Source organism: Salmo trutta, chromosome 37 (assembly GCF_901001165.1).
Source record: "Salmo trutta chromosome 37, fSalTru1.1, whole genome shotgun sequence".
Classification (NCBI taxonomy): Eukaryota; Metazoa; Chordata; class Actinopteri; order Salmoniformes; family Salmonidae; genus Salmo; species Salmo trutta.
This window is the reverse complement of record NC_042993.1, coordinates 12,982,819-12,995,571: the sequence shown is the minus strand read 5'-3', so window position 1 is coordinate 12,995,571 and position 12,753 is coordinate 12,982,819. Positions and strand designations below refer to the sequence as shown.

The 12,753-nt window shown below is 41.6% G+C and overlaps 1 protein-coding gene across 1 annotated transcript; it reads right to left on the bottom strand.

Moving 5' to 3' along the window:
• Window positions 1-4,830: 4,830 nt before the first annotated feature.
• Window positions 4,831-9,081, bottom strand: hcst (hematopoietic cell signal transducer). Its single transcript, XM_029738182.1, has 5 exons — window positions 8,994-9,081; window positions 8,215-8,289; window positions 5,754-5,780; window positions 5,450-5,581; window positions 4,831-5,114 (listed from the first exon to the last, which is right to left on the bottom strand). The coding sequence occupies exons 2-5, from the start codon at window positions 8,261-8,263 to the stop codon at window positions 5,071-5,073; spliced, it is 252 nt and encodes an 83-aa protein (XP_029594042.1). The 5' UTR covers window positions 8,264-8,289; window positions 8,994-9,081; the 3' UTR covers window positions 4,831-5,070.
• Window positions 9,082-12,753: the final 3,672 nt, after the last annotated feature.

Below are 12,753 nucleotides of genomic sequence, written 5' to 3'. Positions count from 1 at the left end.
CCAATATTGTCTTCATACAAGGCTGGTATAGTTTGCCATTTCTGGGGGCCAGTGAGGCAGGCGTGTGTCTAAACCCATTTCTTAAAAATACAAACAGAACCTCACTTCCCTGAATGGTAGGTCAGGCCAATACCAGAGAAGTCAGGGAGTGTTTTTACTTCTGCCTTTTAGTGGTTAGACTCACACCAGCTCAGGAAATGACCTAGCCTATCAACATGAGGAGCCTCGACACACTATACAGTGAGGGAAAAAAGTATTTGATCCCCTGCTGATTTTGTACGTTTGCCCACTGATAAAGAAATGATCAGTCTATAATTTTAATGGTAGGTTTATTTGAACAGTGAGAGACAGAATAACAAGAAACAAATCCAGAAAAACACATGTCAAAAATGTTATAAAATGATTTGCATTTTAATGAGGGAAATAAGTATTTGACCCTTCTGCAAAACATGACTTAGTACTTGGTGGCAAAACCCTTATTGGCAATCACAGAGGCCAGACGTTTCTTGTAGTTGGCCACCAGGTTTGCACACATCTCAGGAGGGATTTTGTCCCACTCCTCTTTGCAGATCTTCTCCAAGTCATTAAGGTTTCGAGGCTGACGTTTGGCAACTCAAACCTTCAGCTCCCTCCAGAGATTTTCTATGGGATTAAGGTCTGGAGACTGGCTAGGCCACTCCAGGACCTTAATGTGCTTCTTGTTGAGCCACTCCTTTGTTGCCTTGGCCGTGTGTTTTGGGTCATTGTCATGCTGGAATACCCATCCAAGACCCATTTTCAATGCCCTGGCTGAGGGAAGGAGGTTCTCACCCAAGATTTGATTTGACGGTACATGGCCCCGTCCATCGTCCCTTTGATGCAGTGAAGTTGTCCTGTCCCCTTAGCAGAAAAACACCCCCCAAAGCATAATGTTTCCACCTCCATGTTTGACGGTGGGGATGGTATTCTTGGGGTCATAGGCAGCATTCCTCCTCCTCCAAACACGGCGAGTTGAGTTGATGCCAAAGAGCTCCATTTTGGTCTCATCTGACCACAACACTTTCACCCAGTTGTCCTCTGAATCATTCAGATGTTCATTGGCAAACTTCAGACGGGCATGTATATGTGCTTTCTTGAGTAGGGGGACCTTGCGGGCGCTGCAGGATTTCAGTCCTTCACGGCGTAGTGTGTTACCAATTGTTTTCTTGGTGACTATCGTCCCAGCTGCCTTGAGATCATTGACAATATCCTCCTGTGTAGTTCTGGGCTGATTCCTCACCGTTTTCATGATCATTGCAACTCCACGAGGTGAGATCTTGCATGGAGCCCCAGGCCGAGGGAGATTGACAGTTATTTTGTGTTTCTTCTATTTGCGAATAATCGCACCAACTGTTGTCACCTTCTCACCAAGCTGCTTGGCGATGGTCTTGTAGCCCATTCTAGCCTTGTGTAGGTCTATAATCTTGTCCCTGACATCCTTGGAGAGCTCTTTGGTCTTGGCTATGGTGGAGAGTTTGGAATCTGATTGATTGATTGCTTCTGTGGACAGGTGTCTTTTATACAGGTAACAAACTGAGATTAGGAGCACTCCCTTTAAGAGTGTGCTCCTAATCTCAGCTCGTTGCCTGTATAAAAGACACCTGGGAGCCAGAAATCTTTCTGATTGAGAGGGGGGTCAAATACTTATTTCCCTCATTAAAATGCAAATCAATTTATAACATTTTTGACATGCATTTTTCTGGATTTTTTGTTGTTCTTCTGTCTCTCACTGTTCAAATAAACCTACCATTAAAATTATAGACTGATCATTTCTTTGTCAGTGGGAAAACGTACAAAATCAGCAGGGGATCAAATACTTTTTTCCCTCACTGCACACCTCATACACTACTGTGATGGGTCAACTGAACACTGTGTGACCTTCACGTTTCGGATTTTATCAGTGAATCAATAACAGTTCAATTCAAAATGTAAAAAACAGAGACACATTTTAGACAAATATTGACATGCTTCATGGACATTTATTTGTCACCTTACAGTGTTATCTGACAGATCAAGAACACAGATCTCATCAGACAGTGTTGTCCTCTTCTGCTAATTGTGGATGAGGGATGTCAACTCTGCTATTTGTTTCTGACAAAGGCCTTGGTTGTTACCATGGCGCCCACACTAGACCTTTTCCGCTCAGCGTCCTGCAGATTGGCAGTTTTTTTCTTCTTTCTAACAGGACCTGTGGTTTTCTGTAGGCTGTGGTTACCAACACCTGAGAGCAGCTCTAGCCAAGCCTGATTCTCTCAACCACGAGTTCATCTGAAATGATAGTTTACCCTGTCGGCACAATAAACACCTCCCTACATTAGGGACATAAGGTAGCATATCTATAAAATATACATTGGTTGGAAATCAACAGTCAACTCAGAGTTCACATATCAGAGTGTACCACAGAGACAAACATCATACAATGTCATACCAGGGGTAGAGGGTTGACCATGGCACTTCACGTTCAAAGTGCTTTCATCTCAGAGTTGAGTAGGTAAACTAATATAGGCCTACACACTGGACATTCGTAAAAACAATTTTTATGGCACTGGTCGAAAAGGTTCTCAGGCAACAACATTGCTATTTTAGGGTGAGGGATGTAGGGAAATTCCATGTACACTCATTCACATACAGTGCCTTCGGAGAGTATTCAGACCCCTTTACTTTTTCCACATTTTGTTACGTTCCTTATTCTAAAATGGATTAAAAAAAAAAAATCTCAGCAATCTACACACACTAGTGCATAATGTCAAAGCGAAAACAGGTTTTTAATTTTTTTTTACCTTAATTTAATTTGGCAAGTCAGTTAAGAACAAATTCTTATTTACAATGACAGCTTACCCCGGCCAAACCCTAACCTGGACGACGCTGGGCCAATTGTACGCTACCCTATGGGACTCCCAATCACGGTCGGTTGTGATACAGCCTGGAATCGAACCAGGGTCTGTGGTGATGCCTCTAACTCTGAGATGCAGTGCCTTAGACCGCTGTAACACTCGGGAGCACCATTGATCATCCTTGACATGTTTCTACAACTTGATTGGAGTCAATCTGGGGTAAATTCAATTCATGATTCATGATTTGGAAAGGCACACACCTGTCAATATAAGGTCCCACAGTTGACAGTGCATGTCAGAGCAAAAACCAAGTCATAAGGTCAAAGGAATTGTCCGTAGAGCGCCGAGACAGATCTAGGGAAGGGTACCAAAACATGTCTGCAGCATTGAAGGTCCCCAAGAAGACAGTGGCCTCCATCATTCTTAAATGGAAGAAGTTTGGAATCACCAAGACTCTTCCTAGAGATGACAGCCTGGCCAAACTGAGCAATCAGGGGAGAAGGGCCTTGGTCAGGGAGGTTACCAAGAACCCCATGCTCACTAACAGAGCTCTAGAGTTCCTCTGTGGAGATGGGAGAACCTTCCAGAAGGACAACCATCTCTGAAGCACTCCACCAATCAGGCCTTTATGGTAGAGTGGCCAGACTGAAGCCACTCCTCAGTTAAAGGGACATGACAGCCCCCTTGGAGTTTGCCAAAAGGCACCTAAAGACTCTCAGAGAAAGAAGATTATCTGGTCTGATGAAACCAAGATTGAACTCTTTGGCCTGAATGCCAATAATCACGTATTGAGGAAACCTGGCACCATCCCTACGGTGAAGAATGGTGCTGGTAGCATCATGCTGTGAGGTTGTTTTTCAGTGGCAGGGACTGGAAGACTAGTCAGGATTGATGCAAAAAGGAACGGCGCAAAGTACAGAGAGAACCTTGATGAAAACCAGAGCGCTTAGGGTTCATCTTCCAACAGGACAACGACCCTAAGCACAAGTCTCTGAATGTCTTTGAGTGGCCCAGCCAGAGCCCAGATCTGAACCCGATCGAACATCTCTGGAGAGACCTGAGAATAGCTGTGCAGCAATGCTCTCCATCCAACCTGACAGAGCTTGAGAGGCTCTGCAGAGAGGAATGAGAGAAACTCCACAAATACAGGTGTGCCAAGCTTGTAGCGTCATACCCAAGAAGACTCGAGGCTGTAATCGCTGCCAAAGGTGCTTCATCAAAGTACTGAGTAAAGGGTCTGAATTCTTTTTTTTATGACAGCCCCCTTGGAGTTTGCAAACATTTCAAAAAATCTGTTTTTGCTTTGTCATTATGGGGTATTGTGTGTAAATTGATGAGTGTAAAAAACGATTTAATCAATTTTAGAATAAGGCTGTAACGTAACAAAATGTGGAAAAAGTCAAGGGATCTGAATACTTTCCGAATGCACTATATAACATGTTGCTTCTTCTCAAATCTATATTTATGATTAAAGTACAAAATCCCAGGTGCCTACTGCTGTTTCTACATGCTTAAGGTTTTTGAGTATATTGTTATAGAACTAAGCATTACATTTTGTGTTTGTTTATTTGATCACTTAATAACAAGCTACATATACAAAATGATTCACTTGATTAAGAATAATCAAGGACATTGTGTGAGAGAGAGAGAAAAAGTGTGTGTGTGTTTGTGTGTGTGTGTGTGTGTGTGTGTATGTGTGTGTGTGTGTGAGAGAGAGAGAGAGAGAGAGAGAGAGAGAGAGAGAGAAAGAGAGAGAGAGAGAGAGAGACACACATCAATAGACAGGACGCTGATCAGACAGATGGTTCAGAGATACAAAGTGTCTGAGAACCAAGCGTAGTGTGTGGGCCTCTTTGAAAGACATGGACATGGACAGGACAGATAGCCATCAAAAACCACACAGACATAATACTCTACACAGGCTTATCGTGGCTAGGAGCCTCCTGTACATCTCTGTACTAACTGGGTCAACACAAAGTTGTGCATGTGTTTCACCTTTTTATTTGAGTAAATCTTGAAATAAATCAAACTTTCAGTGTGATTTTTTACGTCTGAAGGTGTAGATTTGAGTTTTCACCAAGAGGTGGCAGTGAAAAAGCAGTTCATTGAGACACTTCAAATCAAATCACAAGAATGTATTGACAGATATGATGTAAAACAAGATTGTACAGTATATACAAATATGTCTAATTTGTATTCTGGTGCTGGCTGAGGATTCTCATGTTTTGCAGTTTGCCCTGACATTCATGTAGACTTTATCAGCTATAGAGAGAGAGAGAGAGAGAGAGCGAGACCATTAGAGCTCTCAAAAATGTTCTTACATACAAAAGTGATATTTAGTGATTTACAGTTTACAAGCACTAAATAAACAGTACATGTGTTACAGAGTCTATTGGGTTAACTTGAATAATATAGAGCTGTTCCTTGTTCCTTCTAATTCTAGAATGAGGATAAAAGGGAAGCAAGACAAGAAAAGGGGGAAGCTAAACTTTCATAAATATAATATTGCTCATAGTGGGCGGAGGGCAGTGGCCCTTGATCCAGTGGAAGCAGTTGGGAAAATTATGTTCATGAAAAAACCCTGCATGGCACTTTACCCCTCTCTTTTCGACGTCTGCGTCGGCTGGCACAGTGGTACGTGACAATGACAATGGCAATGGTCAGGATCATGTCTGCAACAATGATGCCAGCCATGGTGCCAGGCTCGATCCTGTAGCAGGATGGGTTATCTGGTAGAGGAGGGTGAATCATAGAGAAGATAAATGAGAGGGGACGGAGGACAAGAGTGGGATCTCAAAATAAGATTATTATTTTGGTCCCCATTGTGTGAAAAATCTGGAATTGGTGTCTCTCAGTTCTGATGTTATGTTTATTATGACATGTGTTTATCATGATACATACTTGTACCTGGGTCAGCCACAACTTTTTCTTGAGGAGAAAAATGAAAAAGATATCATTGTCAGTGTAATTCTATTATACACTTAGTGTACAAAACATTAAGAACACCTGCTCTTTACATGACAGACTGACCAGGTGAAACCTATGATCCCTTATTGATGTCACCAGGTAAATACATTTTAATCAGCGTAGATGAAGGGGAGGGCCTCCCACTCCTCTTTCTATTCTGGTTAGAGCCAGTTTGCGCTGTTCTGTGAAGGGAGTAGTTAGTACACAGCGTTGTACGAGATCTTCAGTTTCTTGGCAATTTCTCGCATGGAATAGCCTTAATTTCTCAGAACAAGAATAGACTGAAGAGTTCAGAAAAAAGTTATTTGTTTCTGGCCATTTTGAGCCTGTAATTGAACCCACAAATGCTGATTCTCCAGATACTCAACTAGTCTAAAGAAGGCCAGTTGTATTGATTCTTTAATCAGCACGACAGTTTTCAGCTGTGCTAAAATAATTCCAAAATGATTTTCTAATGATCAATTAGCCTTTTAAAATGATAAACTAGGATTAGCTAACATAACGTGCCATTGGAACACAGGAGTGATGGTTGCTGATAATGGGCCTCTGTACGCCGATGTAGATATTCCATAAAAAATGGACAGAAGAACTCTGCCATTAACAATGTCTACACTGTATTTCTGATCAATTTGATGTTATTTTAATGAACAAAAAATGTGCTTTTCTTTAAAAAATAAGGAATTTTCTAAGTGACCCCAAACTTATGAACGGTAGTGTATATATATCCTGATCCTGAACATTTCATTCAAAAATCATGGGCATTAATATGGAGTTGGTCCCCCCTCTGCTACTATAACAGCCTCCACTCTTCTGGTAAGGCTTTCCACTAGATGTTGGAACATTGTTGAGGGGACTTGCTTCCACTCAGCAACAAGAGCATTAGTGAGGTCGGGCACTTGCAGTCGGCATTCCAATTCATCCCAAAGGTGTTCAATGGAGTTGAGGTTAGGGCTCTGTGCAGGCCAGTCAAGTTCTTCCACACCGATCTCGACAAACCATTTTTGTATGGACCTCGCTTTGTGCATGCGGGCATTTTCATGCTAAAACAGGAAAGGACCGTCCCCCAAACTGTTGCCACAAAGTTGGAAAGTTGGAAGCACATCTAGAATGTCATTGCATGCTGTAGCATTAAGATATCCCTTCACTGGAACTAAGGGGCCAAGCCCAAACCATGAAAAACAGCCCCGGACCATTATTCCTCCTCCACCAAACTTTACAGTTGCCACTATATATTCGGGCAGGTAGTGCTTTCCTGGCATCTGCCAAACCTAGATTCATCCGTCGGACTGACAGATGGTGAATGCGTGATTTCTCACTCCAGAGAATGCACTTCCACTGCTCCAGAGTCCAATGGCGGCGAGCTTTACAACACTCCAGCTGACGCTTGGCATTGCCATGGTGATATTAGGCTTGTGTGTGACTGCTCAGCCATGGAAACCCATTTCATGAAGCTCTCGACGAACAGTTATTGTGCTGACGTTGCTTCCAGAGGCAGTTTGGAACTCGGTAGTTAGTGTTGCAACCAATGACAGACAATTTGTACGCACTACGCGCTTCAGCACTCCGGGGTCCCATTCTGTGAGCTTGTGTGGCCTACTACTTTGCGGCTGAGCCGTTGTTGCTCCTAGATGTTTCCACATCACAATAACTTGCAGTTGACACGGGCAGCTCTAGCAGGCCAGAAATTTCCCAAACTGAGTTTTTGGAAAGGTGGCATCCTATGACGGTGTCATGTTGAAAGTCACTGAGCTCTTCAGTACGAGCCATTCTACTGCTAATGTTTGTCTATGGAGATTGTATCCTGTGGACTTGATTTTATACACCTGTCAGCAAGTGTGGCTGAAATAGCTGAATCCACTAATTTGAAGGGCTGTCCACATACTATTGGCCATGTAATGTATCTCTCAGATATAGGACAGACACTCCAGACCAACTTCCTTTAGATTTTTTGGTGGGACTATCTCTTGTCCCCATCCCTGTGGAACTCTATTCGACACCTTGTTGAGTCCATGCCCCGACGAATTGAGAATGTTCTGAGGGCAACTGGGGGCAGTGCAACTCAATATTGGGAAGGTGTTCCTAATGTTTGAGTTACTCAGTGTATACTGTACAGATATAGCTTTAGTAAAAACAATGTTACCTATTTCACTAGAATGTCTGAGGGTGAGAAGCCTACATGTAGAACACCAATAGAGGCTGCAGTTTAGTTTCTGTTTACCCAAACTGCTTTGTGGTCTTTCTTTCCTGTGTGGGACCACCTTGTATGTGTGCAAGGGTGCAGTCAGAAGCGTGTGCACACACACACACACACACACACACACACACACACACACACACTAACATCAATTCAGATAGGGGTGTGAGTATAGGTGTGAAAGTTTATCACATCACTTACCACAGAGGCAAAAGAAGAGAACCATCAGCAATGCTGCGTTGTCTGACATTTTCTGTAATTACCACTGTACAATATCTACTTGAACAGAACAAAACGGTATTAACATCATTTGTGTCTGCATTTACGAACACAATACAATATCCCTATGGAGAAATTTAAAGTCACCACACAAGAAGACATCTGGTTTATTGAAGCATCAATGTTTACACCAACATTATATGAGATACATGGGTTTCACATGGGAACACAAACTACTCTGAATCGCTGGTTGTTGCATTGGTTCCCTTGCGTCCAACTTGTCTATAAACAGAAGGTATACGGTGCATACTATCTGCATTGACACTGTACACATCTGATTGCCATTTCAGTGGAACAGAAGTAGAACACTTTGACTCTAAACTTTTTTCCACAGAAAATGTACTTCGAAAAGGTCACCTACATAAGAATGAGTCACATATGGTTGTGGGCGTATTTGCAATTGTGAAGATAGGACTGGCTAATAAAAAGTTGAATATATAAAAATAAATAAGAGTCGGATATGCTACACAAACGCCAAATTATTTTTTTATAATGTATTTGAACAAAAGAATAAACATTCAATTCAAAAATCTGAATTTACAGATTTAAAATGTAACACATATTAATCAAATTATCTGATTTGAGACAAACATTTCAACATATGTTTTTTAGTGGAGTGCTATGGAAACAACACTCCAAGTAAAATAAAAAAAGTTAACCAGAATAAACAAAATAATACATTGTAAACATAATGATCTTACCTTAATGTAAACTTATCTACAGAACCTTCTACGATGATCAGTTACTGTCTTTTACTAGGGCTTGCTAGGAGTTTTCACTTTTCAATAAATGTTTCTCTGCTCCTCCTACTCCTACTCCTCCTCCCCTGTTTCCATTATATGTCTGATACATTACATTGCCTGTTTGTAGGCCTTTACAATTCTGAAAGTTATATTGTAGTTTTGTCAGCCTGCACATTTTGAAGTTGGTTTGATGTAAATAGTTTCAAAGCAAACAATAAGCATGCAAGAACACAGTATAATTCATGGTGAACCAAGCACACTAATTATAGGTATTCAGAGAAGAGTATAACTGCAGAAATCTATGACCCTTGTACTGCTATTTTTTTATAGCTCCACCCCTGCCTCACCTGAGCAAGAGAGATCCAAGTAAAATGTATTAAAGTACAGAACAGAATAGCACTGTGACAATCAGCTATTCACCATTCAACTAACTTACATTGTATGACTTATTCATGGACTTTGAAAATAATCAAGATTCCAAACAACAATTGAAGACGGGACAACACGGTCAATACTTTGATATGGTGAAATTGAATGTCTTTGATAATTCAATGTTTACACCCAACTTCTATGTTTTTTCATTTCAGGAGGAGGTTAAGCTTGCACTGAAGCCCTTACAGGAGAAGCAGAATGTCTTCAATGACATTAAACTGACCTGTGATCAAACAGCAGAGCACATTAAGGTAAGAATGCAGAGTGATCGCAGCCACATTTCCACCCTGTGGAATTATGGATGATAGACTGGTGACTGATGTTACTATCAGATACATTCTTGTTTGCTCTCTCCAGAGCCAGGCTCAGCACACAGAGAGGCAAATCAAGGAGGAGTTTGAGAAGCTTCCTATGTACCTACAAGAGGAAGAGGAGGTCAGGATAGTTGCACTAAGGGAGGAAGAGAAGCAGAAGAGTCAGAAGATGAAAGAGAAGATTGAGGAGATAAGCAGAGAGATATCATCACTGTCAGACACAAACAGAACCGTAGAAGAGGAGCTGGGGCCTAAAAGCATAACATTCCTACAGGTAAGGACCACTGTACTTTATAGAGAGCATTCTTCCCCAGGCATTTGTTTTAAGTAAGAAAGTGTTCTCAAAATACCTGGTATAATAACAGATTGATAAAAATGTATTTTGTTTCTCTGCAGCACTACAGTGCCACCTTGGAAAGGTAAGTGATCTGCCTCCAGTCTCTCTCTTCTCAGTGGTTCAGTATCCAACCCCACTGACTCCTGTCTGTTCTTCCAGAACCCAGTGCACACTGCCGGACCGTGAGAGGGTTTCAGGATGACTGATTGATGTGGCAAAGCACATGGGTAACCTGCAGTACAGAGTCTGGGAGAAGATGCAGGCAAGAATTCAATACAGTGAGTATTAGATACAATTGGGATAAAACGTTAACGCCACTAAAATGTTCCAACACAGAAAACAAGAAATATGCTTAGTGAATTAAATTTATGCTGAATAATGAGATTATGTCCCTACCTCAATTTTATTTCATTGTGGTATGTTTGTGTTGTCTCTGTTCAGTTCCAGTGACTAGACCCCAGCACTGCAAACTCACATCCAATCTTGTCTGATGATATACTGCAACTTCCTGACAACCCAGAGAGATTTGATGACTATACAATGGTCCTGGCCTCTGAGGGCTTTATCTCAGGAACACACGATGAGGTTAGGGACAGTACAGGACGGATCGTGGGTGTGATCACAGACTCTTGCTGGAGGAAGGGAGACTTCGGCATGTGTAGAGGATCCTGGGTTTGAAAGGATAGGTATGTAACGCGCCAATGGTGCCACGTGTTCACAGACTTGATTGCCTAACCGTGAGACAGAAACCCAAGAGGGTCAGAGTGCAGCTGGACTGGTACAGAGGAAAGCTGTCATTCTCTGACCCAGATAAACACACACACACTTTCACTGAGAGAGTCTTTCCATACATCAGGAACCACTGTATTCTCCCTCTTCTGAAGGTGTTACCAGTGAAGGTCTCTGTTACAGTGGATATGCTAATCCCTGATTCAGATTAGCATGTTGAATGAGTCAGTAACACTTACTGAGGCCCTTCACCTGCTGTAACACTCTCCAGTCAAACAATGATAACTCATCATTGTGTCCACCTTGTCTACAAACAGCAGGTATACATATCTGACTGACATTACAGTAGTGCAGAAATGGAGCAGCTTGATTGGAAACTTTTCCATTCAGACTATTTAGTGAAAAAGGTCACCTATAAAATAATCATTCACAGGAGGTTGTGGGTGTTCATTTAAAAAAAAAGTGTATTTCCATTGTGAACATAGGTAACTTTGTAACGATCGTCGAAAGGATTAGACCAAGGTGCAGTGTGGTGAGTGTTCATCTTTATTTTAAATCGGAACACAAACAAAATAATAAACAAATACAAACGACCGTCACGTCTTGCAGGCTAAATACGAGCAGTACAAAATCAAGATCCCACAAACACAGGTGGAAAAAGGCTGCCTAAGTATGGCTTCCAATCAGAGACAATGATAGACACCTGCTTCTGATTGGAAACCATGCCCGGGCAAAACATAGAAAATAACACATAGAATAACAACCCCACACCCTGACCTAACCACATAGAGAAACAAACCCTCTCTCTCAGGTCAGGGCATGACAAACTTGCTGATAGAAAGTTGTATATTCTTTAAAAAGTCTGAGTTGGGATAGGCTACACAGATGCCACCTTATTTCCAAACCATACAGTTCAAACCATCCAATGATACTTATCATGTGTCTTAATTAAGACTTCAATTCAATTCATGAAGTTAAAAAGACTCCATGGGCTGTCCTTGTCAAGACTGCTCCTCAGCCCTCCTAACACAGAGGAAAGTGGTTGTTGAGCTTGCATTACACTAGATGGGGGGAGTGTATCAAGTGTATCAAGTGTATCAAACAGACACTAGAGGGCATCCTAGCCTTTCCATGAGGACAAAGAAACACAATCAGCTGTATAAAAAATTATTAAATCCTATGTTGGAGGCTTTGTCCTGTCCTGAAAAGCTAACAAGAGCTGCTACGCTAAAGGGTCTGGGTTGAATTACCCTTTGATTTTGTCAGTCTAAGATAAATTGCCATTGAATTAAAGAATATATGCAGATTGTTCAAATAAATGACTGACTTAATTATTTTCCCCAATAAACTGAGTTCAAATGGACTTGATCTCAACCATGAATGAGAAATGTTAAACATGTCAATATAAACACATGAATCTGGCTTGTCTTATTTTAGCACTATGTCAATATAAACACATGAATCTGGCTTGTCTTATTTTAGCACTATGTCAATATAAACACATAGTGCTAAAATAAGACAAGCCAGATTCATGTCTTTCCTAGCATGCATGTAGACGCTTATCAGTTTGATAAGGAATAGTGGGTGTATGCTTTGATGCTGGATTCCCCTCCTCTCATTGGAGCAGCCAATGAGACTGTTCAGTTAGATTTCCTCCGCATGCAGATACCAACCGCTGCAGTGGAGAGGAGGAGGAACTAAAGGTTTCTAAATAATACAGTAGTCCGTGATGATGGCATATAGGAAGATTCCTACTACATCAAGGAAATCTCTTTCTTATTCTCCCTCTTCCCCCCCACCCACACACACACACACACTAGTTGCGACCCGTCATTCGGGGCAGGTGAGAGCCCCACCTGTTTTGAGCCCCACATTTTTAGCAAAACAATTACAAATTGAACAGTCT